Here is a 26,295-nt window from a genome sequence, read left to right as displayed (position 1 = left end):
TTTGTGCACCCTGTTTCTCAGGCACACACATCCTTTTTGAAAACCCCCCCACTCCAACGCACGCACAAATTGTTAGGGTTGGACCCAGTTTAAGCGATACGGGCGGCGGACGGAATTTTCGTCCTGGGTCAGATTTCGCTGGGCCAGCCCTCTCAACCACCACGGATTTGAAGTCACCACGCCCAACGCCCAGTCTCTTCTCCGTCACCACCCACAGAGACAACATCACAACACCGCAACCATGGCGGACAACGACAGCCCCGTTACTCTTCGAACTCGCAAGTTCATCCGTAACCCTTTGCTGGGTCGCAAGCAGATGGTTGTGTGAGTTTGAAAACCCCCCCTGTTCAATGGTGCCGCGCAATTTGAACGTTCGACTTCACGGGGCCCGGCGTTACTATCTGCAAATTTTCTCATGCGACAAATTCGACGACAAAACGTATCACAAAAAAAAAGATTGGTTACTACTCTAGTCAACCTGTTCAACACCCAAAACATCCCCCGACGGCTGAGAACTGAACAAAAAATTTTCATTTCATATGGGGCATGCGTAGCGCGGACGGGCATGCACATTATTTATCCGCCTATCGGCACGATGAGATTGCCAACAGACGAAGCCATCGCCCCGTGAAACCTCGACAAGACAACATTCTTGCGCGACACGACAAACGATGATCACGTAGGGAAAAGAACATGCAATGCTAATGCACCGAATAGTGACATCCTCCATCCCAGCCGGCCCAACATCTCCAAGGAGGAGCTCCGCGAGAAGCTCGGCGGCATGTACAAGGCCCAGAAGGACCAGGTCCAGGTCTTTGGCCTGCGAACCCAGTTCGGTGGCGGCAAGACCACCGGCTTCGCCCTCATCTACGACTCCCCCGAGGCCCTGAAGAAGTTTGAGCCCACCTACCGCCTTGTCCGTGTCGGCATGGCCACCAAGCCCGAGCGTGCCAGCAGACAGCAGCGTACGTCGACCGCACCCCTTGGCGTGGAAGCTGCCAGCCAGAATCCACCCTTTCTCGCCACGCAGACTCGGGCATTTTTTGTACGAGGCAAAAGACGGAACACTAGTGCTAACACCCACCCGCAGGCAAGCAGCGCAAGAACCGACAGAAGACGCTCCGTGGCACGGCAAAGGTCAAGGGTGCCAAGGCGAAGAAGGACAAATAAGCGTGACGTACATCGTTGTAAAAACGGGGGCGATGGGCGAGGCTGTATTGTGGCTGCGTCCGCGGATGTGTGGTATCAGCGTACCGCGGGGCGCTTGGATTTCTTGGGCATATGGGAAACTATGTTCACGAACCTCTGGGAACGCGTTCGGCTTTTGGGGGGGAACGGACGGGTGAGACCACGGCTTCCATGGTCTTCTCCCTTGACTACACTAGCATGAAATCAACGGTGTTTCGGTTTCGGACCAACAAAAAAAAATTACGATACATGTGGTTCACATCTTTGTGCTGCGGGTATCCCGTGTGACTTGGGGCATATTTTGTGAAGAGTGTGTGTGAATGTGTTTTTACTGGCATGGAGACTTTGTCATCTAGTGTTACTGGGCTGCGGTTGTGGTGAAGGTGGGTTTAGCACCTGACGAGATTGCACGACGGTAGGTAACATGTAACCAAATGAGGAGGAGATATTGTATTCAAACAACGCAGCATGCCGTCCAGCAGCGGGTATCACGATATCTGCGCAAGCACCAAACACCTCCCACCGACCCTGATGGGCCCAAATCCAGTCGATACACTCCCAAGCACAGTCCATGACCGGAACCAAATACACCAGACCATGCAATCGCAGAAAAAAAAATTTCATTCCTCATGACACGGCAAAAAGCCAGCAAACACGAACCCTCACATCAACCCCAGGGCAAACACGCCGGCCAAACACCCGACAACCACCCACACGGTGGCGGAATCCCTCCTCACGCCCTGGGCCTTGACAACGGGCACATGCCAGCCGCAATGCTCGTTGCCGGCAATGGTGTTGCAGGTATAATACGTGACTTGGCGGTAGCCCTGGCTGGCCAAAACGGCGTCTTGGTCCGGGGCCGGCGTCACGATGGGGGTGTAGGCCGGTGGCGCAGGAGCAGGTGCATCTCGTCGGTCGAGACGGCGAGCATCCGGGTGGCCATGTCCCTGGGGGTCGAGGCCATGTGGTTGGTGATTGTCTGCGTCGCCTGCCGCACTTGTATCATGGTTACCGTCGAGCTCGTCCCGCCTTTTGTGAGGGTCGTAGGTACCGTCTTGATGGGCTCTTTTGTACCCCGTGGGATCGGGGGGGAGGACCGGCCCATGGCGTATCCTCTTGATGGATTCCTCGACGTCCGCTTCTCTTTCCGCGTGTATGGGCAGCGACCATGAGAGGAGGATGAAGGCGGCGAGCAGCAAGACGGGCCGCCGCCACGGCGATGTGTAGGGTAGTCGTGGGGACATGGTTTTGCTCAGGCCCCGCCGGGCGGGAGAAGAGGGTTTATCTGCTCGGGTTGCACTTTGCGGAGACTCTTTTTATTTTTTTTTTATTTTTTTTATTGCTTTTCTAGGAATCTCGTGTTTGATAGTATCCTTTGATGTAGAGGCCGGTTAGCTCGGAGGGAAGGGCGTATATCGGTTCTCGGAGGTGGTATTTGGCCAGGGCTATGTGGCGTGCGGCGGTGTGGTTGCCAAGACGAGATGTATCCCTCGCACCGTTCACGCACCCAGGTGAAGAATGATCGGGGAATGCTTTGGGCAAAGGGAGGTGGTTTAGAAGCGGAACATGGAAATACGGCATGTAGGAAAACTCCCACGGTGGGTAAGTCTCTGCCCTTTTACATGTCCGAGACTTCTTCTCACGGCCGTCAGGGCTTGGGGGTTCACAAATGACTAACATTGAGGCACCGGTTCGACGTTAATCGGGGCCGTGTCTGATCACATGGCCCCCATGGGACCTTGGGAGACTTACAACCACCCTCCACCACATCAGACGACCAACTCCCTCCCCTTCTTGAAAAGAAACAGACCACTCAACGCCAACTTTTCCTACCGAGTGCTCCGACAAATCACCCCAGGCCTAGTGGTGTATTCCGCCACGACTGGCAATGCCCACCCGCGCCCAAGTTGACACGGTCATCGATTTGACTGGAGGTGATGCGCCGTCCATTTATGCTGGTGGCACCCAAATCCCCCCCACAGTCACACATTCGGGACACTCTGGACATGGACCCTGGAGAGGCACCAGCCAGCTCGACTGCACAGAGATCTGGTCCGACCGCCTAGAATTCAAATGTTTCCTTTTTGTTTGCACGAGTCGAGTCGCCAAAAGGCCAGGCGCTCACAGGTCTTTTGGGTGCAAGGACTAGCTTGTCCCGCCACAGCTGAATATGCCAAGACTTGACGGCTTGTGCTTACCCAGTGGATTTGGCCGATCCCCCGCCTTTTGGCGCCCTTCACGATCGACTTCGCTACCCAATCCAGCCGTTGTTTCGTCTTTTTACAAAACACGCAGCATCGTTTTGAGGCGGCCCTCGTCTTGTCCAACAAGTACGCCGAAAAAAAAGAGATTGATACGAGCTGGGCCAAGAGATCAAACATTCCGGTTCCTAGCAAGGGCCAGTATCGATTGTACACACACACACACACAGACACACACAAACCTGGGTCCAACACGTATCCATCCGTGAACCGACCCAGATCTCAACGGGTCCGTCCCATGTTCCAGGGCCCAGATCCATCAACCACCCGTCACTCTCACTGTTCTGGTACGCCAAGACTCAATCCTACTGTTCAAGCGTGAACCATCAACCACTCGCGATGTGTAGCCAGATTCTGAGAACAAACTGCTCGCACCTATTGTTAAACACATCTCGTGGCTGAGACACGTCGTCTGCGATACGAGTATACATGTATACTGTCAACCAACACCCGTAGCCCTATTATACACGTGGTATCCGAGAGGCCCCCAACGCCAATATGTAAAGTAATGCCTGAGCGCTCCAACCCAAGGTGACCGTCATTGACGGAAATCATTCATCCCGCGCTCCCTTCCGTACGTGGCGGCGTGGCCTGAAGAATCTTGGGCTCAATCATCTCGTCCCAGCCAATAGTCCGGTGTCCATCATCCGCCTGTTCTTCGTCCTCGTCAAAATCAGGCACCTCGAACCTATCGTATACCCTCTGGCCCTTGTCATCGAAAACCTTCTCCTTGTGCTCCCGATCCCTCAACGCCAGTCGGACTTCCAGACTAGACTCGGTACTACCGGGGAGGACCTCTCCGGTGATGGAAGCAATCACAGGCTGCCACTGTGTAGCTTTCGACATGATGCACTGCTTCCACGTAATGACCATCCCTTCCTTGGCACCGCCCTTCTCCAGCGTGGCAAGGCTGCCCATATCCTCGGGCAATGCTGGCAAATCTTTTTCAACTTCCACATCATCGACGCCGTCGCCGTTGGTGGTAGCTTCTTCTACCCCATTCACATGGTTGCCGAACGGATCCCGACTTCCTGCCGACTGCTTCTTATTTGAGTTGCTCTTTGCGCCAATTGCGTCTGCCTCTTCTCCAAACACTCCGGAGCCTTCCTCGGCATAAGAGTCGTCACAGTAGGCTTGAGATTCCCGCTTTCGTTTGCGCATAGATCCGTATTGTTGTTGGGGGTCCCATCGTTGAACAAAGGGGAATGGAGGCTCCGACAGCACCATGCCCTCATGGCAACATTCCACCGCCCGATACGTAATCTTGGATTTCCATGCGTCAGGATTAACGTCGTCCTCGCTAGGTTCCTTAGTGTCTTTGCTATCAACAACTTCGACGATTCTGGGATTATTCAAAGCCTTGACGTCTTTCATAAGGCCCTCCCTGATGCGCTCTTCGTCGGCTTTGGACTTGGGGTTCTTGAGCCCCAACGCCCCAAACAGCATTCTTCTCCCGGCCCCCATGTCCACTCGAGCACGCCGTCCTGGCGAATCGTTACTTGCGAATAACGTCTCGTTACGAGGTTCTTCTAATGTCTGTGTTGCCTTGCCGTTAGTCAAGGTCGGTTCACTTGTGGCCTCGAGGGGAGTATTCTCGGACAGGGCGTCCAATAAAGCCTCCTTCCGAGCCAGAAGCTCTGCGTTCTCCAATTCTGGCGTCCAGATTCTCTCTTGTTGACTCAAGAGCCTGGCCCGTTTCCGTCGGGCATTGCGTTTTTGTGTCCGCGAGAGGCCTTCATAAGGCGCGGTTCCCTCCCTTTTGACCAGTGCCTTCCGAGGCCTTGGGATCTCTTGTACAGGCTTAGACTCAGGCCGTGGCTCGGAATCAGATTCATCTGAATCACTTGAGCTATCATCAGATGACTCGTCACTATCGCTGTCTGAGCTCTCATCTGGAGAGTCACTGGTGTCCTCCTCATAGCTCGAATCACCCTCGTCATGCTCGTCGTCAGCGGAACCAGAACTGCTGTCGTAGCTTGTCCCTGAAGTTGACGTATCCGAGCCATTGCTGTCTACTTCCTCAATAAGAGGCTTCGAAGCTGGTCGTGGCTGACGAAAGAAAGAGGGTACTACGGGCTGCACGGGTGAGGATTCATGCTGCTCCAGGAGCCCTGTAACCATCCGGTCCATCATATCGTCAAAACTAAGGCTTGGGGCAGTCGACCGTCGTAGCGTATCATACGTCTTCCTCATATTTTGCTTTTGTCGAAAAAGCTCCTTCTCAATTGTCGAGAACGATAAAAGAGGGAATGCCATCCGAAGTACACCTAGTTGTTCTAGAGTGGCTTCGTTAGAAGTCGACTGGTTGTTGCCACTGTCTTCGTCTTCGTCTAGAAGCCGAAGCTCCTCAACTAATGCCCCTGGCGAATCGTCGACGTTAACATCGTCTTCACTATCCCCGGACGCACTCTGCTCAGTGTCCTGACCAGGTTCGAATTCATCATCTTCGCCCTCCGAGTCATTAGGATCTCCACCTCCATTGACCAAGATGGATTGCAGACGGCCGTCACGAGCTTCGTCAAGTCGAGGCGGTCCTTCCAAGAGCAGCTGCTCCGGCTCCTGTTCCTGCTCAGTCACGTCCTGGTGTTCAATTCGCGCCTTTTTGCGGGGAGGCAGCTCAAAAGCCGGCCGATCGCGAGGTGTTCGCAGCCACGGTCGCCCGAAAGCCAGCCCATCGACAAGATGCTTGCCGTCTGATGAAATCTGGTGGCGTCCGCTGAGCCGGCGTCTTCGGATGTCGTCTGTCAAAAGGGACCGGATTCTACATGTGTCATGTCAGCCGAATCCGTAATTAGTTGGTAGTTTAGGTAGTTTAGCCCGGGAAACGTACACTACATGATCCTCGTCCTTCAAAATCTGCGAAACCAGCTGGAAATGCAGACACTCGTAGCTCCCTCCCTTGTCATCTGAAAGCTCGACCGCATAGTCCTCTAGCCCCCATTCGCTGCTCTCCAATTGCACCACCTCATTGACCTGGGTCAGCAGCTTGGCAATGGTCGTGTCTGAGGAGCAAGCACACGGCCAGACGAGCTTGATTTCCGGCACGCCGTGTCGCCGGATGGCGAGGCGCAATCGGATATCTTGGGTTGACATGTTCTATCGCGGCATGGTTGCATGAAAGAGTCGAAAGAACCTATTCGAGTGGCGAGTGAAGACCAACTAGCAACCACAGCTGAGAGATGGAAATTCACAGTCAGTGTTGTCGAGCGGTTCGAAAGTGAACTAGACGTCAGGCACCAAGGGACTAGTAGTATTTGGTCGAAAATTATTGTGGGTCCGGCAGGACGTCACACTTCAGTTGACGGTAAGTAACTACTCTGTACTTGGGTGCGTAGAAACCTGGGTAGACCGCAGACAAGACATGCGGCTGGAAATCCATCCAATATCTTGTCCAGGAAACAATCTCAGACTACTCTATAAGTTTGGAGAATTGTCATGTAATTTACATGTTATGCAAAATACTCGCTATACGTGTTCAAACATGCCAGCCGATAACAACCCAACTCCGTGATGCGCGTAAAAAACTAGACATCCTTGCCAAGATTTGTTCTTTTGTCTTGTTCTACGTGGGCCGGTCCCTGTCCAGCATATGGCCCATCTTTTCAATCTACAAAACCATCAGTCAACGATCCGCCAGCAACGCGAGAGACGTGAGAACCATCCAAGCAATTCCAAAAAAAAAAAAAAAAAAAAAAAAAAAAACATACCTTTGTCTTGAGATAGCCCTCCACCTCCGGGCTCTTGAAGCCGCCCTTGCCCTTCCAGGACAGCGGCACCATGGCTACCCTCTCTTTCACAACCACCTCCCTATTCGGACCCTCGACGGCCCGAATCTTGTCAGGGTTGTTCGTCAGCAGACGTATGTGCTGCTGTCCCAAATCCAGCAGCATGGCCGTGGCCAGGCCGTAACTTCTCGCGTCGGCGGGGTGTCGCAGCAGCAGATTCGCCTCGACCGTGTCGGACCCCAGATCCTGCAAGTTGTACGCCTTTAGCTTTTCGCCCAGCCCGATACCCCGCCCTTCCTGGCGGAGGTAGATGATGATTCCGCCAGAGGTATTGCCGGGCATGCCCATCAGCCGAGCCGCCTCGTCGAGCTGCTCGCCGCAGTCACAGCGCGCCGACCAGGCCGTTTCGCCCGTATAACACTCGGAATGGATTCGCACCAGGGGCGGCTGCGAGCCCTGCCCGGGTATAGGGGGTGCTTCTTGGCCGGCATTCATGCCACTGGTCGTCCGGCCGGGGAACAATCTACCCGTGTAGGCGCCGCGGATCATTCTGTCCATTTCGGTCTCTCCCTCGCGGGGGGCATCGAGGCTCTTGCTTCGAATGTGGTTGCCAAACACAATGGCCAGGTGCTCCTTGTTGTCGACGTTGTTGGTGTACAGGTGGAGGAACATTTCCGTGCCCGTGACGGTAGGGATGCGCGCGCGGACAATGCATTGCACTTCGGGCAGCGTTTGTAGCAGCTTTGGCCTCTTGTTGCCACATCCGCCGTCGGGGATTGAGCTGTCTACCGGGACACCGCGCGGTCCGGCTCTCGTGGGCGTTTGCGTTCCAGGAGTCTGTGGTGGGGTGAAGGCGGGGGACAGCAACGACGGCGGCGGTGGTTGCGATTGCGATTGCGGCGCAAGGGCGGAATCTTGGCGGCCCTCTTGCGAGAGGGAGAGTTCGTCTACAGGTTGGTGAGGGTGTTGATCGTGGCCGCTGGACGCAGCTGCATCGACGGGCGTTGAGCGTGGCGAGTAAAACGACGGGAGATGGCTGGTCTCGCCGAGGTCGGGGGGCGTGTTGGACGGCATTGTCGGCAACGGGCGTATGGGACTCGGCCAGGCGCAAAGCCTTGGGAGCTGCGTATCTCTTCGTCTTGCCGCAGTGCTGAATTGACGCACAATCGCGCAGGTAGGGAAATGCGAGCTTAATTATGTCGTGCTTCGTGCCTCGTGGTTGTTGACTGTAAAGTGAGCGCCTGCAACGGCGGCCGGTCGGCTCAATTAGTCAGAGCCTTGGGTCCGTGATTCGACCGACCGGCAGCGTGGAGGCTTTGGAACCTCGGCGAATGATGGGAGAGGCCGTCGAGTCGTCAAATGTCAAATGTGCCATGCAGGAAATTGTGGGTCGCCGTCGTTGTCGAGCAAATTTGCTCCGTATTATGTCATCCATTGGAAATCCCCATGGGCTGCATGCACTCATTCCCTCACTTACAAACTCTCCGCGCGCCGGGGGCACAGGGCTTTCTTGTATTACACACACTCCCTGCAATCTGTCTTTTTCCAAAACGTTTGATTGATGATTCATGCAAGAGTGTAGTTATTTTATCACGGGACGAACGGCTCTATTTCAACCAAGCTTTAGCATTATCCTTGCCACTTCTGAAACGGCCCCTTTGGCATTGATTTCCCATCACATCACAATGTTTCACCGAGATGCAGGACCGAATCATGATTGATATGCAGACAACCAATCTTTTTGTTTTTTTACCCACGTCTTTTTCATCATTTACAATCTGTCTTTGGATTCTAAAGAATTATAATATGTACAATATAAATGTGTCTACAATTCTGTTTCCTTCCCAACATCCTAAGAAGGTACCTTCTTGCCAGTACCGTACTCGATGTTGACGACTTCGATGCCAGTAGGAGTGTGTTGGTCAGCAAGTTGATGAGGGCACTTTGGCTGGTTTTCACCACTATTCATGTCGAGAGTGCAGATCTCGTTCCAACCATAGTGGCTGATAGCGTCATTGATGTTGACAAGCTCGTAGTTATTGGAAAACCAGCTGCCGGGCTGCTGTTGGTGGCATTTGCTGACATAATTCATGCTGTTGGAGGCAGAGAGAGGCAACTTGCCGTCGTTGAGGAGGTCCTTGCACTGGTCGTCAGGGACGACGTCAAAGTCCATGACGATGCCGCCTCCCTGCCGAGGGTCTTCCGTGGCAGACTTGCCAAAGCCAAGGTAGTTCCAGGCGTCGTACGAGATGTCGTGCGCAGCACCAGATGAATCAATCCTGAGGAGGTTGAGGCTGCGGCCCTGGTAAGACACCTTGACGCAGAGGTCCTGGCAGGTGAAGTCATAGGGCCAGTAGGCAACACGGTTGGTGTTGATCCTGCCTCCAATCACACCGATGGAGGAAGAGTACTGTGCATGGGGGGTGACGCTGATGCCGCGGCCTTGCTTAGGGATCACTCTCTCAGCAGAGATGGCGGCGGCCAAGGCGACGATGACGGTAGCGATTGAAGAGAGCATTTTGACTGGTTCTTTTTGTGTCTCTTGACAAGAAAAAAGAAGAAGAGTATCAAAGAAGGGAATGCGAACTGTGATCTTGTGTATATGTGCAGTTGTGAGAGTATTTATAAACCACCAGGGTTGGAACTTCAAGGAATGTATATGAAATTCAGGAAAGGAATGTCTTGAACCTGTCAAAGAACCCGTAGTAGATGATGTTTGCTTGTGTCAATTTGGAAAATCTGGGAGGGAATCGATGCCATTCTTATACCTCTGGCGGCGGATAACCACCAAAGGCGGAACGTTGGTCTTGGCCAAAGGGAATCCTTTGTAAAACATCAAAGAATGACCTTGTATTCTGCCCATCTGAACAGTGGAAGAACAAGTACCACGACCATTGCCGGGACCTGAGCCGATGGGAGGGCTATTGAGCCATCCTATGAGCTTGCGACGTTGTGACGAGTTTTCCTCGATATACACGCATTGAGAAGGAACCTCCTCATAATTCTCAAGTCCTTGATCCGCTATTCCACTCCTCCACACACACTCGAGTCTATTGCCACAGTGCCCTCGTATGAATAAGGTCCTCCCCGAGTGAGGACAATGCGTCGTTCCTGAGCCACGCACACCACAGTCCGAAGTTCACATGTAGTATCGAGCCTGTGGAAACGCAATGGCTCTGTTGGTGGCGCGTTCATGGAGCATTTCAATGGGGCATGGCGTTCTTTGTCTGCGCTTGGGTCAGGCACACTCTGTGGAAGGGGGGGGAGGGGGAGCTGACAAACACGTCGTTGTGCCCTTGGAGGTGCAGCCAATCCAGCGTCCTGCAACGAGGAGGCGTCGGGTGATTGGCGTGAGCTGCAGGAACAATGCAGCCATTACGCATGTCTGTTCCTGAAGCCGCCCCTACTGCTTTTGCCATGAATCTCATGTTGCAAGTGCCGGTCAGCTGACCTAGAAAACGTGGCATCAGCTCAAGCAACCTTGTCAAATGCTATGTATGAATCCTGGCTCGCGGGGTGGCTGCTTGAATCATGATGTTGTAATGTAGTAGCAGTACTGGCTCAAGCACGTTGCACCGGATCGAAGACGTTCTCACTTCACACACGGACGTCAAATAGCGGAAAGAAAAGTGGATGAGACGGAGTCGATGAAGATTCATGGAGTTGGCATGGCGGAAAACTTTGAGTAAAAGTTGGGACCACATGACTTGGGCCATTCCATCCTTCTAGTGTCAAATCGCGGACAATCAATCGCCCACTTTGACCGCCATGCGATTTTTTCTTTTCTTTTCTTTTCTTCTTTTTTTTTCTTCCTTTCCTTTCTTTTACTTTTTTTTGGACTCTTTCTCTTGTTGGTTTGGTTAGGGCAGTGTGACTGTCGTGAACGATTGGCTTACACGTTTCCAAGGCGGAGAACTTCTTTTGATGGCGGTTAGCTTTAGCACCAGCACGCTTTGAGTGGGTACGACTCACAACAAAAAGATGATCTCGCCCAAGGCGCCCAATCGCTTTCAGCATGTGGAGGAGAACTCGACTTCAGGAGGATTTTTCCATTGCAGGTACTCGCTATTGGTGAAGCGGATTCTTTGTTTCTCCCGTTTCTTCCATGGATCTCGTCCATTCCCATTGCCGGAAGGGATATCTCTCAGGAACCGGTGTGTGCCACGCGTGGCCAACTTCCAACTTTGGTTAAGCCGTGGCCAAGAAGAAAGAGGAAGAATGCGCAATTATCTGCCAATCAGCCTTTTGGGAAATCTATTACGGTGGACCAAAGCAAGTCCCCCGTCCATGAGGAACGACTTTGGAAGCTTGATGCTTGACAGGCGCGGGTTATCCGGAGCTATGCACTCCGTCGGGTAAATTCATCGTCAGCCTGCCTGTAGGAACGAAACAAGCCGATGCAAACAACAGCCAGGGGTCTTGGCGGGAAGTCTCCATTTGCATTGATTCCTCCACCACGTTGACATGGCGTTGACAGCGCAGAAAGGCTGGGATTTTGTCCCATCAGTTGCGATGTGACTGGATAGTGCGAAGGGGAAAAAAGCTAATCAATGTCTGTGTGTCTAGACTCCGTCCCGAGAGCTCCTCTCGGGCCCTCGGCGAACCCTAGCCGGATCGACGAAGAAGACGCGATAAGCACGGACAAGTTGCCCATCCACTTGGTCTTGGGGCCCGCAGCCCAGACTGTTTGAAGGCCATCCTCGAGGCTTATTCAACCTGACGTGCTGGCCTGCCCAGGGTCATGGTGGTAAGCACGAACGGAATAGCTTGCGACTACTCTGAACTTGAGTACCATCTGCGCTTGCTTCGGCGATTAACAGTACAAGCTGTAGGGTAGCGATTGGATAGGCAACCCAATAACACGACGTGGCACCTGTGATTAGTGTCTCCTCGTCAGAAAATTCCAGATGCCCAAGTCTGATGTCGGAGGACCGCTCGGGATTTTTTACTCAACAAGTAATGGGATGAACGGATGACAGGTCTGGCGAGGGGGGACGGGAAGATGTTGAAAGATGGTTGTGCGGGGAACCGTGAGCGTGCCGACCGTTCCGCATCTTCACGATGACAGGTGGTGGTGCAGTTGGTGACGGGACCTTCCCTCGGCGAAAGCAGTACTTGCGCACCCCCATACCAGGTCAACTGGTGCTTTATTGCAAAGTCACCAGACATATTACTAGCAGAACTCATGGTGGTAGCTTTTGAATGATGGTCTTGGGATGCGCTCCGCAGAGGTGGTTCGTTGCCAGAGGCAGTTCTTGAGTCCCTAAGCCCGAAATCCTTGAAAACTGGCCAATGGTCTACTTGTAGCGGCGTGGCGCTGCCTAGCAAGCAGAGAGCCTTTTGTTTTTTCTTTCGTTGTAAAAACTGTCATTGATACAAAAATGAGGTGCAGTGCTGCTGCATGAAATTCGCACTTATGTTGCTTGCTGTCCAAGGTGCCCCACCTTCCCAGTGAGGACAATCGATAAGCAGCTTGCCCAAAAAAAATTTCTGGTACACCAAGAAATGCTGGCACCAAGCCATTCGAGCTCACTCCACCAGCCTCAACAACGCTACGCTTCGGTCAAAATGTCCGCAGCTGCATCGCCCGAACCGGCGACTCCAAATCACGAGAAGAAAATTAAGAAGGAAAAGAAAGAAAAGAAGCGCTCTCGCGAGGAAGACGTCGCGGTAGCTGAGGGCGAGAGAAAGCACAAGAGATCGAAGAGCATCACCGCCGATGCCATTGCACAAAGCGACGACATCCATAGCCACCAGGATGTGAAGAAGGACAAAAAGAAAAAGGACAAGAAACACAAGCACCGACAAGATCCCGGTGAAGAGGTAGAGGAAGCGCACAAACCCAAGGATGAAAAGAAAAAGAAGAAGCACCACAAGGAAGAGACCGAAACACCCACGCAGGTCGAGGTAAAGGCAGAATCGGGCGACGACGAATTAAAACCCGAAAAGAAAGACAAGAAAAAGAAGAAGAAACATGTCGAGGTCACTGATGAGGCCGTGGAGACTGTCATTTCGAAGAAGCCAAAGTCACATACACAACTGACCACATTTGAGGATCCCGATGCCATGGACATCGACAAGCCGTCAACTTCGGTATATCAGCCACCGGATATTCCAGCCGACCCGCTGTTCCCCTTCTTTAAACAAACTGTTTCGCTGTACGAGCCCTTGTACCCCAATGGATGGGCGCAACCCATAACTAGCTGCCAATACCAGCACCTGCAACACCTTCAGAACAAATACGTTCCCTCACTCCGGGGTGTCTTACTCAACTACCAAAACGTCGCATTGGGACCCAGGCCGGGCCGTGATGGTGCTGCCACTGATGACGAGACGCCAACGACTGTGGTTTCGCAGAACGAATACGCCGTTGGTTTTGGTTGGATCACGGCCGATGTTGAGCTCTTTGTTCCCAGTAGGGGGGCCTGGATGGAGGGCAGTGTCAATCTGCAGACCGAAGGACACATTGGCGTGGTTTGTTATGGCAAGTTCAACGCATCTGTTGAGGCCAGGCGACTGCCGCCGGCCTGGAAATGGGTATCCAATGAATCCCCCGAGGCGCACGGGTTTGAGGAGACGGCATCTGTCATCACAGCTGACGACCACGGCGTGGTCCGCCAGATCCACAGCACTGGATTCTGGGTCGACGGTAATGGAGACAGAGTCAAAGGCAAGGTTCGATTCAGAATACGCAACTTTGACGCTGGGACTAGCGGGGAGACAAGCTATCTGAGTTTGGAGGGCACCATGTTGGACAAGGACAGTGAAAAGAAGCTGGTCAAGGAAGAGGCCCGCACCGCGCAAATGAGACGCGATAAGAAGGGCGGTCGCAGAATCGAACGGCGACGAGCACCCGACTTTAGCATGACGCGGTTTGTGGATGTGCAGGCTGAGAAGGACGGTCAAGAAGCAGAAGCAGAGACTGGTGGTGAAACTGCGAAGGAGTCATAGCCGAACAGGCGTTCAAAACAAACAAAACATGAAAACAAACGTCAATAACGGCGCGGACTTGCATTTTGCATCTTGTGGCTACCTTCTTTTTTCTCCAATCTATTGTTGTGGCAATAGTGAGTGCAGGCTACTAAATGGAGTTGTGTGACATATGAGGAGCGGTTTGTAATTTCATTGATCCTGTTGACCAAATATATTCATTTACAAAAGAGAGTTTAACCAGGCATCATGTTTTAATGAGCCAAATGCACCGACTCCTTGCTAAACCGACAATCTGAATGCACCCGAGGCTGGCTTATGTCAAACAAAGGGAAAAAAAAAACAAAGGGTTTTAACACAACAGGCAAATCTAATCCCTGGCTTCGAAAGTATTATACAAAGGGATCCTCTGCGCAAAGCACAAGGGCCCCAAAAAAAGGTTCATGCAGATGATTTAACCATTGGTTCCCACGGCCGAGACAAGTCCCAGAGGTACACCTCGCCCATGTGTTCGCCGCCGTGGCCCTTGACAAAGATGTGCTGGATAAGCGGCTGGATGTACAGCGACGGGACGGCATCCCAAGCCGCGAAACAGTCTGTCCACGGCGGCTGCTGGCAAAACGCATCCACGTTTGCCCTGTATGCCTCCCAGTCGGCCGCGTGGTCATTGACAACGAGCTGGAACCGGACGCCCTGGACATCAATGACGATGCGCTGAACATGGCCCTGGTTCCCGCCGCTCAGGATCCACGAGTGGCCTCTTTGGTCGCCGCTGCACTCCCAGTCGTACCAGACCTGGGTGCCGGTCTCTGAAAAGTCGTCCAGCACCAGCCTCGAGTCGGCGTCGAAGCCGATGGAGCAGTGCTGCGCAGAAATGCCGGGCGCCGGGGGAAGGAGCACGTCGCAGCAGTTGGCGTCGGTGCCGAGCACGAAGCTCCCCCGTCGAAGAGGCTCCTGGCTGAAACAGAGCTGAATGGCCCTCTGGGGCGCTCGTCCCGACACTTGGGACAGCTTCGAGGACAGAGGGCCGGACGAGGAGGTGGGTATGGTTCGGGCCATGTTGGCGGGGAGATGTGTTGCTTTGTCGGCGCTCGTGCCGCGTGCCGTTGGTACCAGCCAGGCGATGATGTCTCGGAAGTTGCTGTTGTTGCTCATTGTGACCAAGGCGGGTAATTGTATTATAAGTATATGTTTGAAATAAAAAAGAAGAGGAGGGTGGAAATGTTGTTTTGATTAAGCGTATTATACAGCATGCAATGGGCAGCCCATGAAGATGATGGCTTGACTGGGCGATGTTAGATGGACCTTCAAAAGGAGAAGAAGGCAGGCTGTATCTGTTTTTTAACAAGAGAAACGAACGATTTCTGTTTCGAACAGTAATATACAAGTCTATAAAGCATTTTAGAAAAGACACTGCAAGATGGTTCGAGATGCCGCTGCTTTATAAGATGGTGTCGATGGCGGCAGTGGACAAGGGTCATCTACGCGACGGAGACGGACGGTTGCGTAGGACAACGCAGCCAACCACCTGGGCGCTGCCAGGGACACTCCCTAGAGGCGCGACGCAGAGGGTTCCTCTACGCGCCGACCGCGTCGAACAAGTTCGCGGTTAGGCGTCAAGGTCGACAGCTGGGATTCCGGGCATTGATGCGTGAATGCGTGAATGGCAGGTGGGCAGCGCGCGTGGTTTTTGGCGCGTTTAGGGCACCTGGGCCAATCGACTTCAAACATTGAATGCTGTCAAAGGGATTGACGTTGGTAACTCTTGAGCGTTTGTGTCTTCCAGGCTGTGAACTCTTGGTCTTTGGTTTCAATGTTGGCACACGATGCCTTTGCTGGATTCTTCCATCTCATACCTTTGCGTGAATATAGCCAACGATAAGCAGAGCTTTTCGTCAGGACAAACACCCTTTGCGTTTCAGTCGCCGTAGCTGACCCATCGGACACGCTGCCAGCAAATCCCAGTACAGAGACACCAAGCCCTCTTGCTCGGCCGTCAAGACTGGTCCAGATTTGGTCTACGACACGGGTCACATTTATGTATTTGATTCCGCCAAAATCAAGTAGCTGTTGAGACACGGGGCGCATTGTTAGCATGTTGTGGAGGCAAGCGCCAAGTATGTTGCCTGAAATATGTGGCCACACTTTCTCAACACCAGGCCGGCCTTCAGCCGACCGAGCACAAACATACCAACAACGACACAGAGTCAATTGAATCACAAAAATGGTTTCCGACGCAGCTACAGAGACGCGGGGTATGTTAATCTATTGACTCTTACCATCCAGTCGCACAATCACTGCCTGGGCGAGCTTACTAACTGACATTCTCAGCCGCTACCCGCGAGGAGATGCGAGATGCCCGACTGCCGCTAGCCTACAGAGATAGCTGCGCTCATCTCCTAATCCCGCTGAACAAGTGCCGAAAAGAGACATGGTATGCGCCATGGAAGTGCTCTGTAGGTCTCTACCGATCCGTGGCGACGCGAGATGCTTGGGCTCTGGAGCCACGGGGTTTGCTAATCCGAACGCACAGGACGAGAGGCATAGCTACGAAAAGTGCCAGTACGTCGAGTTCAAGAAGCGAGTGGCCAAGATGGACGAGCTGCGAGAGTCGAAAGGCGGCGAGCGGACAAACTAAGCCAACGGGAGGAGCGATTGGTATCGCGAGGGAGATACTTGTATATATGCTGTATGGGGAAGGAACAGAAAAAAAGACATTTGACAGCCTGTAAAACTTTGAGAACAGAAATGTGAGATATTATCGCGGCGTCACAACGCTAGAGCGAAGGTGGTTGATGGGCTGGAAGACAATTGCGGCTGCCGTCTCCGATCCCGTTGGACACGCGTGCCCAAGGCCATTGACATATGCATCAAGTATCTTGAGCTAACATAGGTTCGGTTGAAATTCGTACGAGATTTGCGACAGCGGGGAATACTTTCGTTTCAACATAGCGAACTGGACGAGGAAATATTTGACTCATGGCGGAGCCTAGGCACGGGAACAAGAGGATGGAAGTGGCGGCCTGTCAACCTGCGATTGGTACTTTCGGAAAAGGATTTTGACCTGAATACTTATGAGATTCTTGTTTCTTCTTTTGAGCCTGCTTCAACGTTCGTTTGACAATACATACAAAACAATAACAACGCTGCAGTTTGACTAAGATAACGCTGGGTCTAGGTTTACAACCATATCTGTCCGAAAAAAATCGTTAAAGGCGAGCCGGTATTTGCGTCAACGACGTCTTCCAAGCCTTGGGAGATTGCCGATGTCGCAAATGCTCATGGGACGATACAGTCTCTGCGGATAGCAGGGCATCAGAGCGAAGTTGAAGTCTTTGTGCTGGTGGAATTGGGTTGCCTACCCAAGGTTAAAAAGTTCACATTCGATGTCCTCTATATTTGTCATCAAGTGGTAAATGCTAATTGCAACAGTGTACAGAAGACGAGTATGAGATTCGTGGTCTGATGGCGCTATTTTGTCACCTAGTCCTGCCGTCACTCGAATTCTATAGCTGCACCATTGCTTCCGATCTAGTCAATAAGAGAGATGAGGACTGTGTCAAGTTTGAACATGCTCCAGGACAAATCGATCTATGCAATGCGGTTTCAAGAAACAAGTCCACCTTGCAACCAATTTCGAGAGCTGGTCTTTGCAATTTTCTGTGGTGCAGAGGCAGGCCGAAAGAACAAGCTCGGCGAAATCTTTCGTTTACTTTGCGCCCAGTCTCCGTACAGGCGCAAAGTACGTGACAGATACGTATACCTGTACATTTTGAGAGCCACCGTAATACAGGAAGGTATTCAACCTTGATGGACAACACCCGAAGCCGAACCGGGATCCTCCAGACGATACAACTGGACTGAAAGACGTGGATACGCGGGCGGGTGAATTGTGGGCAAATGGAACCATTGCAAAGAGCTTGTCCAAGTTAATAGGCGTATTACGTACGACGAACAAAGTCTCGTCAAGGGGTAGCGATTACACGCTCCACGAACTGTGGGTGAAGATATTATCCACTAATATTTTGGTCTGTTCAAAGGCAGAGAGATGCGGGGAGACAATAGCTATTAACTTACTAACTGTTCGGTACAGCGGTGGCGATCCCCGACGGCTTCCGTCATTGACGACATCTGCACTTTGAGATGCTAACGTGCCACCCCACAACATCGTCAGCCCCCCATTTTCGTCACATCCACAACGACGCGATTAATGTAAGAGCCCTTTTTTTAACATTTAATAACTTCATTAAATTAAGCTCTTTTAACCTTAAATTTACATTATAGCCCCTACTAATATCGCTTATAAGAATAGAATTAAAGCTGCTATTAAAGACGTTAATTCCGGCCTTTTAGAGGTTTAAGTAGCCTAAGATTATAGCCTTTCTTAAATATTCCTTTATAATTAACTTCGCGGTTATTAACTAATTTAAGAGGCTAAGGTAGGCTCTTAATAATTATTATAAAGATAAGAGAAAGACCTAGTAAATTAAATTCTATATAAGAAAGAAGCTAATAAGCTACCTAGCTATTATAACGTTTAAGCTATTATATAGGTTATTATAGCTTAAGGTAATAATAGTAATTTAATTAAAAAGTATTAGGTTAACCGCTTTCTTTAACGTAATTTAAAGGTTAAAATAAAGGTATTATAAGGTATTAAGTTTAAAAGAACCCTTAACGTAATAAAAGATTAAATATAAGCTTTTTATAATCTTTTTAATCATTTAATTAAGGTTTAATTAGTTAGGTTAACCTAAATTTATAACTTTAACGAAACTAGTATTATAAAAGAGGATTTTAAGGCTAATAAAGTTATTAAAAGTAGCCTTATTAAATATTTAATAAGAATAATAGGGTCTTCTTATAAGTAAGCTTTAATTCTTAAATGTATAAGTGCTATAAGTTACTATATTAAGCTTATAGTTATCTTAAAAGGCTTAAAGCTTTAAGGGTAATAATTTCTTAACTATTTTTTATATTAGGCTTTTACTTATAATATTTTTAATTAAACTAATACTTAAATTATAATAAAATAGTTTAAAGAGGTCTTTTTACTAGAAATAACGCTTAAAAACCTCTTCTTATAGCGTATTCTCGTTTTAAATAGCGTTAGGCTATATATTTTAATTAAATTAATGTATATAGCTTATATTAATCGTATATAGCTTCTTTTTCTTCTAGTAAAGATATTATATATTACCTAGCTATTAAATATAAGCGTTTTTAGGCCCTTAAAAACCTACTATTATTAATAGTAAGCTAGTATTATTAATTTTAATATCTCGTTACCACGGTAAAAACAGCGATTTATTTAAGCCTACAAGAAAGCTTCTAAGAAGGCCTTTATAGTGATAAATATTTAAGCCGGATTTTAAGCTACTAGCATTTTTCCTATTAATATTAAAAGAGCTCTTTAATCTATTATTAAAGATAATAGTAAAAACGAGCTTATAACATTAAAAAAGTAAAAAATTAATAAATAATAGGTTTAATAGACACCTTATAATAGTAAAGAGATTTAAGCTTAAGTAAATATATTACGCTATAACCTTAATAGCATTAATCGCGAATATTAAACGTTAGCCTTAAAGGCTAGCTATAGCTTTAATTAAAAGAATAGCCTTATTATAACCTTATCCGCTAAAAATAAATATCTTAAAGCTAAATTTAACGCTTTAAAGCCTATTAGCTAGAAGGCTATTAAAAAAGACCTTAATTAAGCCTTTACTATTATCTCTAATATCGTTAAAGCTAAAGCTAAAGCTAACTATATAGCAGCTCTTTATAAAGAACATTACAGCTATATAATTAAAGAAGATGCCCTTAAAATTACAGGTATAGATTAGTTTTATATGGAATTTACGTTCTAGCTGTAAATAGCTAATATATACCCTTTTCGTTGAAAAATGCCTTAATTTTAATGTGTTATAATAGAGCCCTAAATATAATGAAAATGGGGGGCTGACAATGTTATGGGGTGACACGTTATCGCTCTAACGGCGAGCCGTAACACAATTTCCAGCTTTCCTCGTTTGCCGTGATACCAACCCGCTTGCAGTCGTGTAACCAAAATACAGATCAACACCAGCCTCCCGTTATGTCTCCAGATGTTGTCTCGTAACGCATTGGCCCAGTCGTAGATACCTCGGCTCAACCCGCACCTCGACCCCATCTCCAACTTAACCTCCCATCGACTACTTACACCTAGACCTCTAAATATATTATATTATATTATATTATATTATATTATATAATAAATGTATTATAAGGCTATAAAATATTTAATATTATAATATAATATAATATAATATAGTATAATAAAAAATATAAAAAATATAATACATTTAAAGGTTTAGCTATAAGACTTTTAATATAGCCCTTTATAACTTAAAGAAATATTAGTACTTAATTATAGTGTAAATTACTAGGGAAATTCATGTACCCCTAAAATATAGGCTTTTAATTAGCTATAATCCTTATCCCGTAACCTTATTAGAGCCTTAACTGCTCTAAGGGAATATATTAATCCACTAATCGATATCCCAGGGCCACCTTGCCGCTATACACGGCTACGTTAGAAACCCTATAAAAGGTAATTCTAAAGACTTTTACTAGAACATTATTCGAATAAGACGAATATAAATAACAGCTAAAGCAATCTTAAATCTCTTATAAGATATCTGCTATTAGGTGAGAAGGCTACTAATATAACCGAGCGGGTGTGTTTCTTAAGCGTCTATTAATAGCTACCTATCGCTATATTCTAGAGCTAAATAGCCTTCTCGCCTAACGCTAAGGCTAGCGTCTTACTATTAGGCGAGAACGCTACTAGTATAATAATATCTCTAGGTCTTTGTAGCGTTTACTAGTAGCTACGTATTATTATATCTTAGAGCTAAATAGTCTTATTATTTAACGTTAAGACTAGCTATAAGGCGTTATATTTATAAGAAATCTAAGAAAATTTTATATTAATCGCTTTAATAATATATCTCGCGTAATTTAACAGTAATTTTAAGTTAAATAACATATAATAATTACTTTTACTTTAATTACTTTTACTAAGACCCACCTAAAAAATTGGCTAGCAGGCCCAGAGCTCTAGGGTAGGGGAAAATTGAGCCGGCATGTATTATAGCCGTAATATAATACACCGCAGAAAAATCAGGATAATAGGTTAAGGATAGGCGAAAGCGGATGATTAGTACCTGTAACCTACACGAGAAGAAATACGCCTTATATTATGCCGGGGTATAAGGCGGGGAAGGCTTTACGGATGCAAGTGGGTTTTTCTTCCCCTGAGGGTTTTCCTACTTGAAATACGGGTTGATGTACTAGAATAGCTTTAAAAAAGAGCTCTAGCGTATTCGATATATACATACATACTTTTACTAAGAAAAGAATTTTTACTTAACATAAAGCTTTATAAGAAATAATAATAAAGTTATATAAATAAAAGGGGAAGTAAAATTCTTAAGAGAATTAAATTTCACGTAATACATTAATTACTATAATATACACGTATTAATTACTATACTCACTATAATTATTCTAGCAAAATAACCTCAACCGTACGCCCTACTCAACAAGTCGCGCCTGTTTAACGCGTTTGCCATCCATCCGGCTGTTCTGGCGCTTAATAACTACTTCCTGGAGCCCAGGTACCTGCTACATGCGTTTCATAGTATTAAGATTCGGCCGGGGGAGGAGGCGCAGAAGTTACACCATGACAATAATTTTATTAGTGTGCTGAGGCCGCATAATCCGTTTAGTACTGTGAGTTGACATTCATCGGCATCACAGAAGCACAGACAGACACAGACATTACCACCATGACCATCAGCAGCAGCACTAATACCACTAACACCCAACACAGTTCAATACAATCACATCCCAGAACCCCCATCACATTATCAGTTCCGCTAACAACAAAGTCCATCATGGTCGCCCTAGACGACTACACGCCCACCAACGGCGCCACCGTCATCATCCCCTCCTCGCACACGCTGGGCCCCTCCGCGCCGAGCCCCTCCGAGGCGGTGCCCGTGGTGATGCCCGCCGGCAGCGTCGTCTACTTCCTCGGCACGGCGTGGCACGGCGGCGGCAAGAACACCTCTGACGGGGATAGGCTCGCGCTGACGGTGCAGTACTGCCAGCCGTGGATAAGGCCGTTTGAGAACCAGCTATGAGTCCATCTATTCGCCGCTGTATGCATGAGCGCTGTATGCATACGACTAATCCGATTTGGTCGGGGACCCCATATCCCACACCCCTTAGTGTGTTCTGCACACAAAAAAATGGCTGTGCAACGTGTCATTTAAAATGCGCTTAGTAACGGGTTTAAAATTCAATGGCATCGAGCGGCAGCAGCATTAAAAGGGCCCAATTCGTTTAAAAACGCGATTTCCGGTGTTTTATTCAAAATGCACACATTCTATCGGGCCGGCTATTAATCCGGGCCATCTAGGGGGTTATCGCGACGATAATTTCCTCCTCTGCAATTGACGCCTGTGACGGGCTGCTTCTAGCAACTTATACGTTTGTTGATCTTGTTGCCCTATTAATTACAGCATTTCTAGAACGAATTAATGACTGTGAGCCGCCTCTATTATTGCTTTATGTCCTTGGCTGCGATTGCCCTTCAATTTCAGCCAAGGAGAGAAAAATTTGCTGTGGCTGCCTTATTGTACGCTGCCAAAAACCCCGCACATCGCGATGCCCTCAATTAGGTCATAACCCAACGCGAAAAAAACGCGAAAATACTAAAAGATCACGATTTCCATTTAATTACACGTAAATTACGTACGAGGGTGTGGTAGCCTGGATGTGTGTGTATTATCCTGCGGGGCGATATGGGTTACAGCGCTCATGCATACAGCGGCGAATAGATGGACTCCCAGCTATTGGCGGTGGAGCAATTGCAGGCCCTGAAAAGGGCCTTGCGTATTGCGATGGAACATGAACCTCTTCGGAGGTTTGCGTTTGACACTTTGTTCGGCAATGCCAGAAGGACCCCGGTAAGCCTTTCCAGTTGGGATGACGGACGGTTCCACAACAACCCCGGTACCCTCGCCTTAGTCCAGCTAGGGACCCCTCTTGCAATCTATTGGACCTCCGGGTCCATTTAGCCTTTCTCGTCTCGTGCCTTTAGGGCTATTATTATTCTTATTCGGGCTCTATACGCATGAGTCGCCCTCTAGCAGTTGGGCCAGAAAACCGACGAACCCCTCTTGCAATCCATTATGTCTTATTAGTATAACCATCACTCTTTCCTTCTAGTCCACTGCATACTGAAGAATATCCTTCCAACACTTATTTAAATTTTACATCTTTTCGGTTCATTTGATAGATGATCGTCATGGCTATCTCAACGAAAACCTACGTGCACTTGGGCTTACCGAAAAAACTCTTACGGCTCACGATCACTCCAAAGACAATCCCTGGGACCCTCTCCCAGCCCACATGACGAAATCCTCATGTTCAGACTAGTCCTCACCAGAGACCTTGGCTGGAGTTAGCCGTTGCGCGTCTGATCAGTACAGGCGATGCTAAAGCCCGAAACGGCTCGAGCAGCCCCTTCATAATATGGCTATCCTTCCAGTTCGTCTTTTTCATTGTCATACTTCTATATTACTGCTCTCTTGCACTTAGTGTCTACGAAACCCCGAGTGGTGCTTTTACAAGCCTTCTCGTATTGGATATATCACACACTATTCAGAAATATTCGAGGATATTCGCGCATAATTTACGCAGATACGAGGATTCGCAATCAATGGTTAGGAGAACTTCCACGACAGCTTGAATGGGGTCATACGGTTAACAGGGGCGATGTTGAGGACGATGCCGAGGAAACTGAACGAGAGATTGGAGATGATTGCATTGATTTATTGAAGGGCTACAACCATCCGAGATGCCTCCTTTTATACACAAAATGCCTCCACCCCAGCTCGGGCTCGAAACTCCCAACAACACATCCAGGCTTATCAAGTTTGGGATCTCAAAGCCCTGTATTTAACGAGTCCCCATCCAACAAGAGCCCCTTCGCACTATATCTATCCGTCCTCTCCATCTTCTCCAATGTCAAACTTCTGTATAACTGCCCTGCTGCACCTGGTGCCTACGGAGCCCCGTATGGTGCTTCTGCAAGTCCTCTTGCTCTGTCTTGGTCCTTGACATGGGAACCTAGCAGTTTGAAGAACGCTGGAAATGCTTCTCGGGAGAACGCCAAGGTCAACGCTGCAGATGTCTGGGATACGCTCGGAGACGACGTGGCTACCCTGAATGGTGATTTGGTTGGCTGTGTTGGATGGTACGAAGTCCTCCATTGAAGGATTGGATTCGTTTTGCCTTGAGTCAATGGTGGCGATTGGTTCTGACTAGTATTCGCTTGGTGTGGGTTGGACAATTATATTGGGCTTAAGCGACAGAATGTTACAGTGTAGTTATCGTTTATATAGATGGGGGATGTTATTGTTGGGATTCCTCAGATGTGTGGTTGGATAAATTTCATTTTGTTTTTTAGAGCAGGTTTCTTGATTATAGAATATACAAACTAGCATCTTTACGCTAAACGCCGTTATCGCTGTCATCTTTAGCATCATGTTAGGATATCACGATACATCAGCAGATGTGGGTGAACCATGACTACACGTCTATGAAGGCGGCGACGACATCCTAGAGCTTTCATTCTATTCATAAGATGCGAAATCCATCTCTCGATAATCTGCTGGCCTAGTGTCTATTTCCATATCGACCTCATTGCTCTCCATAGCTTGTAGGCCATTATGGCCGAGTGTGACAAGGGCTTGTATTGCAAGGGCTTGGAGAAAGGACTCAATTCAAAGATGATCTCCTTTTCAGTCTCATCCTTCGTCCCTGAGGGCTTCCATTTATACCGTTGGCTTCCTACGAGCCTAAGGCCTCAATACCTCCCTCGTGACCATGTTGGGTAACCAATATCCGGCCAAACATCATGACCAACACCGTCTAGGACTAACACTCATCACGGGAGCCTTTGGGCGGTCCGTGCCGAACATGGCGAGGGGTCCCGGGTGACCTCCTTGTGACACCGAGCGAGCATTAAAGCAAGAACACAAAGGGCTGGGAAGTAGAGATACACTCAGTAGCGGAAACAGCTTTCATTCACAGAGCTAAATGATAGAATTGGTGCTTTATTAAAGTAGTCTATAGATGCTTTAAGTCCTCATAGCGAGATTTTACCATCAAATATTGCGTCAACTCTCCTCCGCCTACCGGCTTATATCCCGAAATCGCGCAAGGGCGACAATCGCTATGCCCATAAGGCTTGCAGTGATGACTCAAATCAATCTCATAATCCCATGGTGTGCAAGGTCCTTAGTTTTTCTTTTGATTTGCCGTTTCAGCGTCCCTCGCGCACAAGAGCGCATACTTCTCAGGGTCGTTTTCTTTGGCCCAATTCATGCATTCCTCTTTCGCAATTTCCTTGAAACATGGCCACTTTGCAATCAACTCCATTGTTGACATGAGAACTGCCAAGATGTAGAGAACCAGAAAACTGATGGGGTGGGCTTCTGTTTTATTTGGTAGTCTCCAATCTTCAAGACACCTGATTCCAGTGTCTATGGTCATGTAGGCCGTGAAACGCACGAACCAACGGAATACTCGTGGACGGAAGAGGCAGTAGCGGACTTTGGCGAAAAATCCCAATGAAGGAGGGATGTATGTTGTGGTATCAAAGACTATGAGCGCGAAAGCGCACCAGCCAAGGGCTGCGATATTGGAAAAGATGCGCATGATGTGTGATGGGTTGGTGGTATGTGGTCGTGCGTCGTGCGCGGTGTCTTGCTCGTTTGGATATTTTAAAGTAAACATTCGAGAATATGGGCATGTGAGAATATGAGTGTGTATATGTGTGAGTGCTTGGATGCTGGAATAATTAAATAATTGAATGATTAAATGCTAAGTGCTTGAGTGCTTGAGTCTAATTATGATTGTTCTGCTAAGTGTTAATGCTGCTCCAAAGGCGGGCACCTTCAAGCTTTATACCCCAGGAAAATGAAAAAGAATCGATTAGAAACCACGTGTTGCAGCTCGTAACTTTACCTGTCGAACCTAGTGCCAGCTCGTCTGGCGCCGGCGTCTTTCTATATGCGACGATGCGCGCTATACTGCGCCATTAGTGTTAAACAACATGCCACGGCCGTACTAGA

General features: G+C 48.7%; 12 protein-coding genes across 12 annotated transcripts; 6 read left to right on the top strand and 6 right to left on the bottom strand.

Annotated features, from left to right (window-relative positions):
* The first annotated feature begins 24 nt into the window (after positions 1 to 24).
* Positions 25 to 1,433, top strand: J3458_016819 (40S ribosomal protein eS24). Its single transcript, XM_007810983.2, has 3 exons — positions 25 to 324; positions 718 to 965; positions 1,091 to 1,433. The coding sequence occupies exons 1-3, from the start codon at positions 242 to 244 to the stop codon at positions 1,168 to 1,170; spliced, it is 411 nt and encodes a 136-aa protein (XP_007809174.1). The 5' UTR covers positions 25 to 241; the 3' UTR covers positions 1,171 to 1,433.
* On the bottom strand, positions 25 to 2,432 carry J3458_016818 (uncharacterized protein; the record flags this gene model as incomplete). Its single annotated transcript, XM_007810982.2, has 1 exon — positions 25 to 2,432. The coding sequence occupies one exon, from the start codon at positions 2,430 to 2,432 to the stop codon at positions 1,851 to 1,853; it is 582 nt and encodes a 193-aa protein (XP_007809173.2). The 3' UTR covers positions 25 to 1,850.
* A 756-nt stretch (positions 2,433 to 3,188) lies between these two features.
* J3458_016817 (uncharacterized protein) lies at positions 3,189 to 6,646 on the bottom strand. Its single transcript, XM_066121008.1, has 2 exons — positions 6,280 to 6,646; positions 3,189 to 6,210 (listed from the first exon to the last, which is right to left on the bottom strand). The coding sequence occupies exons 1-2, from the start codon at positions 6,540 to 6,542 to the stop codon at positions 4,005 to 4,007; spliced, it is 2,469 nt and encodes an 822-aa protein (XP_065973940.1). The 5' UTR covers positions 6,543 to 6,646; the 3' UTR covers positions 3,189 to 4,004.
* A 60-nt stretch (positions 6,647 to 6,706) lies between these two features.
* RIB1_1 (GTP cyclohydrolase II) lies at positions 6,707 to 8,427 on the bottom strand. The gene is made up of 2 exons (XM_066121007.1): positions 7,157 to 8,427; positions 6,707 to 7,056 (listed from the first exon to the last, which is right to left on the bottom strand). Exons 1-2 carry the CDS (start codon positions 8,246 to 8,248, stop codon positions 7,012 to 7,014), a joined length of 1,137 nt encoding a protein of 378 aa, XP_065973939.1. The 5' UTR covers positions 8,249 to 8,427; the 3' UTR covers positions 6,707 to 7,011.
* Positions 8,428 to 9,026: 599 nt separating this feature from the next.
* Positions 9,027 to 9,692, bottom strand: J3458_016815 (uncharacterized protein; the record flags this gene model as incomplete). Its single annotated transcript, XM_007810981.2, has 1 exon — positions 9,027 to 9,692. The coding sequence occupies one exon, from the start codon at positions 9,690 to 9,692 to the stop codon at positions 9,027 to 9,029; it is 666 nt and encodes a 221-aa protein (XP_007809172.2).
* A 3,050-nt stretch (positions 9,693 to 12,742) lies between these two features.
* J3458_016814 (uncharacterized protein) lies at positions 12,743 to 14,125 on the top strand (the record flags this gene model as incomplete). Its single annotated transcript, XM_007810980.2, has 1 exon — positions 12,743 to 14,125. The coding sequence occupies one exon, from the start codon at positions 12,743 to 12,745 to the stop codon at positions 14,123 to 14,125; it is 1,383 nt and encodes a 460-aa protein (XP_007809171.2).
* A 420-nt stretch (positions 14,126 to 14,545) lies between these two features.
* Positions 14,546 to 15,259, bottom strand: J3458_016813 (uncharacterized protein; the record flags this gene model as incomplete). The annotated part of the gene is made up of 1 exon (XM_007810979.2): positions 14,546 to 15,259. One exon carries the CDS (start codon positions 15,257 to 15,259, stop codon positions 14,546 to 14,548), a length of 714 nt encoding a protein of 237 aa, XP_007809170.2.
* Positions 15,260 to 15,396: 137 nt separating this feature from the next.
* J3458_016812 (uncharacterized protein) lies at positions 15,397 to 15,717 on the top strand (the record flags this gene model as incomplete). Its single annotated transcript, XM_066121006.1, has 1 exon — positions 15,397 to 15,717. One exon carries the CDS (start codon positions 15,397 to 15,399, stop codon positions 15,715 to 15,717), a length of 321 nt encoding a protein of 106 aa, XP_065973938.1.
* A 611-nt stretch (positions 15,718 to 16,328) lies between these two features.
* On the top strand, positions 16,329 to 16,742 carry J3458_016811 (uncharacterized protein; the record flags this gene model as incomplete). Its single annotated transcript, XM_007810978.1, has 3 exons — positions 16,329 to 16,359; positions 16,436 to 16,560; positions 16,638 to 16,742. 3 exons carry the CDS (start codon positions 16,329 to 16,331, stop codon positions 16,740 to 16,742), a joined length of 261 nt encoding a protein of 86 aa, XP_007809169.1.
* Positions 16,743 to 22,029: 5,287 nt separating this feature from the next.
* On the top strand, positions 22,030 to 22,348 carry J3458_016810 (uncharacterized protein). Its single transcript, XM_007808794.2, has one exon. The coding sequence runs from the start codon at positions 22,045 to 22,047 to the stop codon at positions 22,291 to 22,293; it is 249 nt and encodes an 82-aa protein (XP_007806985.2). The 5' UTR covers positions 22,030 to 22,044; the 3' UTR covers positions 22,294 to 22,348.
* Positions 22,349 to 23,689: 1,341 nt separating this feature from the next.
* J3458_016809 (uncharacterized protein) lies at positions 23,690 to 24,432 on the top strand (the record flags this gene model as incomplete). The annotated part of the gene is made up of 3 exons (XM_066121005.1): positions 23,690 to 23,704; positions 23,756 to 23,795; positions 23,858 to 24,432. 3 exons carry the CDS (start codon positions 23,690 to 23,692, stop codon positions 24,430 to 24,432), a joined length of 630 nt encoding a protein of 209 aa, XP_065973937.1.
* A 1,019-nt stretch (positions 24,433 to 25,451) lies between these two features.
* Positions 25,452 to 26,062, bottom strand: J3458_016808 (uncharacterized protein). Its single transcript, XM_066121004.1, has one exon. It carries the CDS (start codon positions 25,955 to 25,957, stop codon positions 25,460 to 25,462), a length of 498 nt encoding a protein of 165 aa, XP_065973936.1. The 5' UTR covers positions 25,958 to 26,062; the 3' UTR covers positions 25,452 to 25,459.
* Between the last annotated feature and the right edge of the window lie 233 nt (positions 26,063 to 26,295).

The sequence above is a fragment of the Metarhizium acridum genome (assembly GCF_019434415.1).
Source record: "Metarhizium acridum strain ARSEF 324 chromosome Unknown scaffold_405, whole genome shotgun sequence".
In the NCBI taxonomy this organism is placed as follows: domain Eukaryota; kingdom Fungi; phylum Ascomycota; class Sordariomycetes; order Hypocreales; family Clavicipitaceae; genus Metarhizium; species Metarhizium acridum.
The sequence above is the reverse complement of the archived record's forward strand: the minus strand, read 5'-3'. Positions and strand labels throughout refer to the sequence as shown.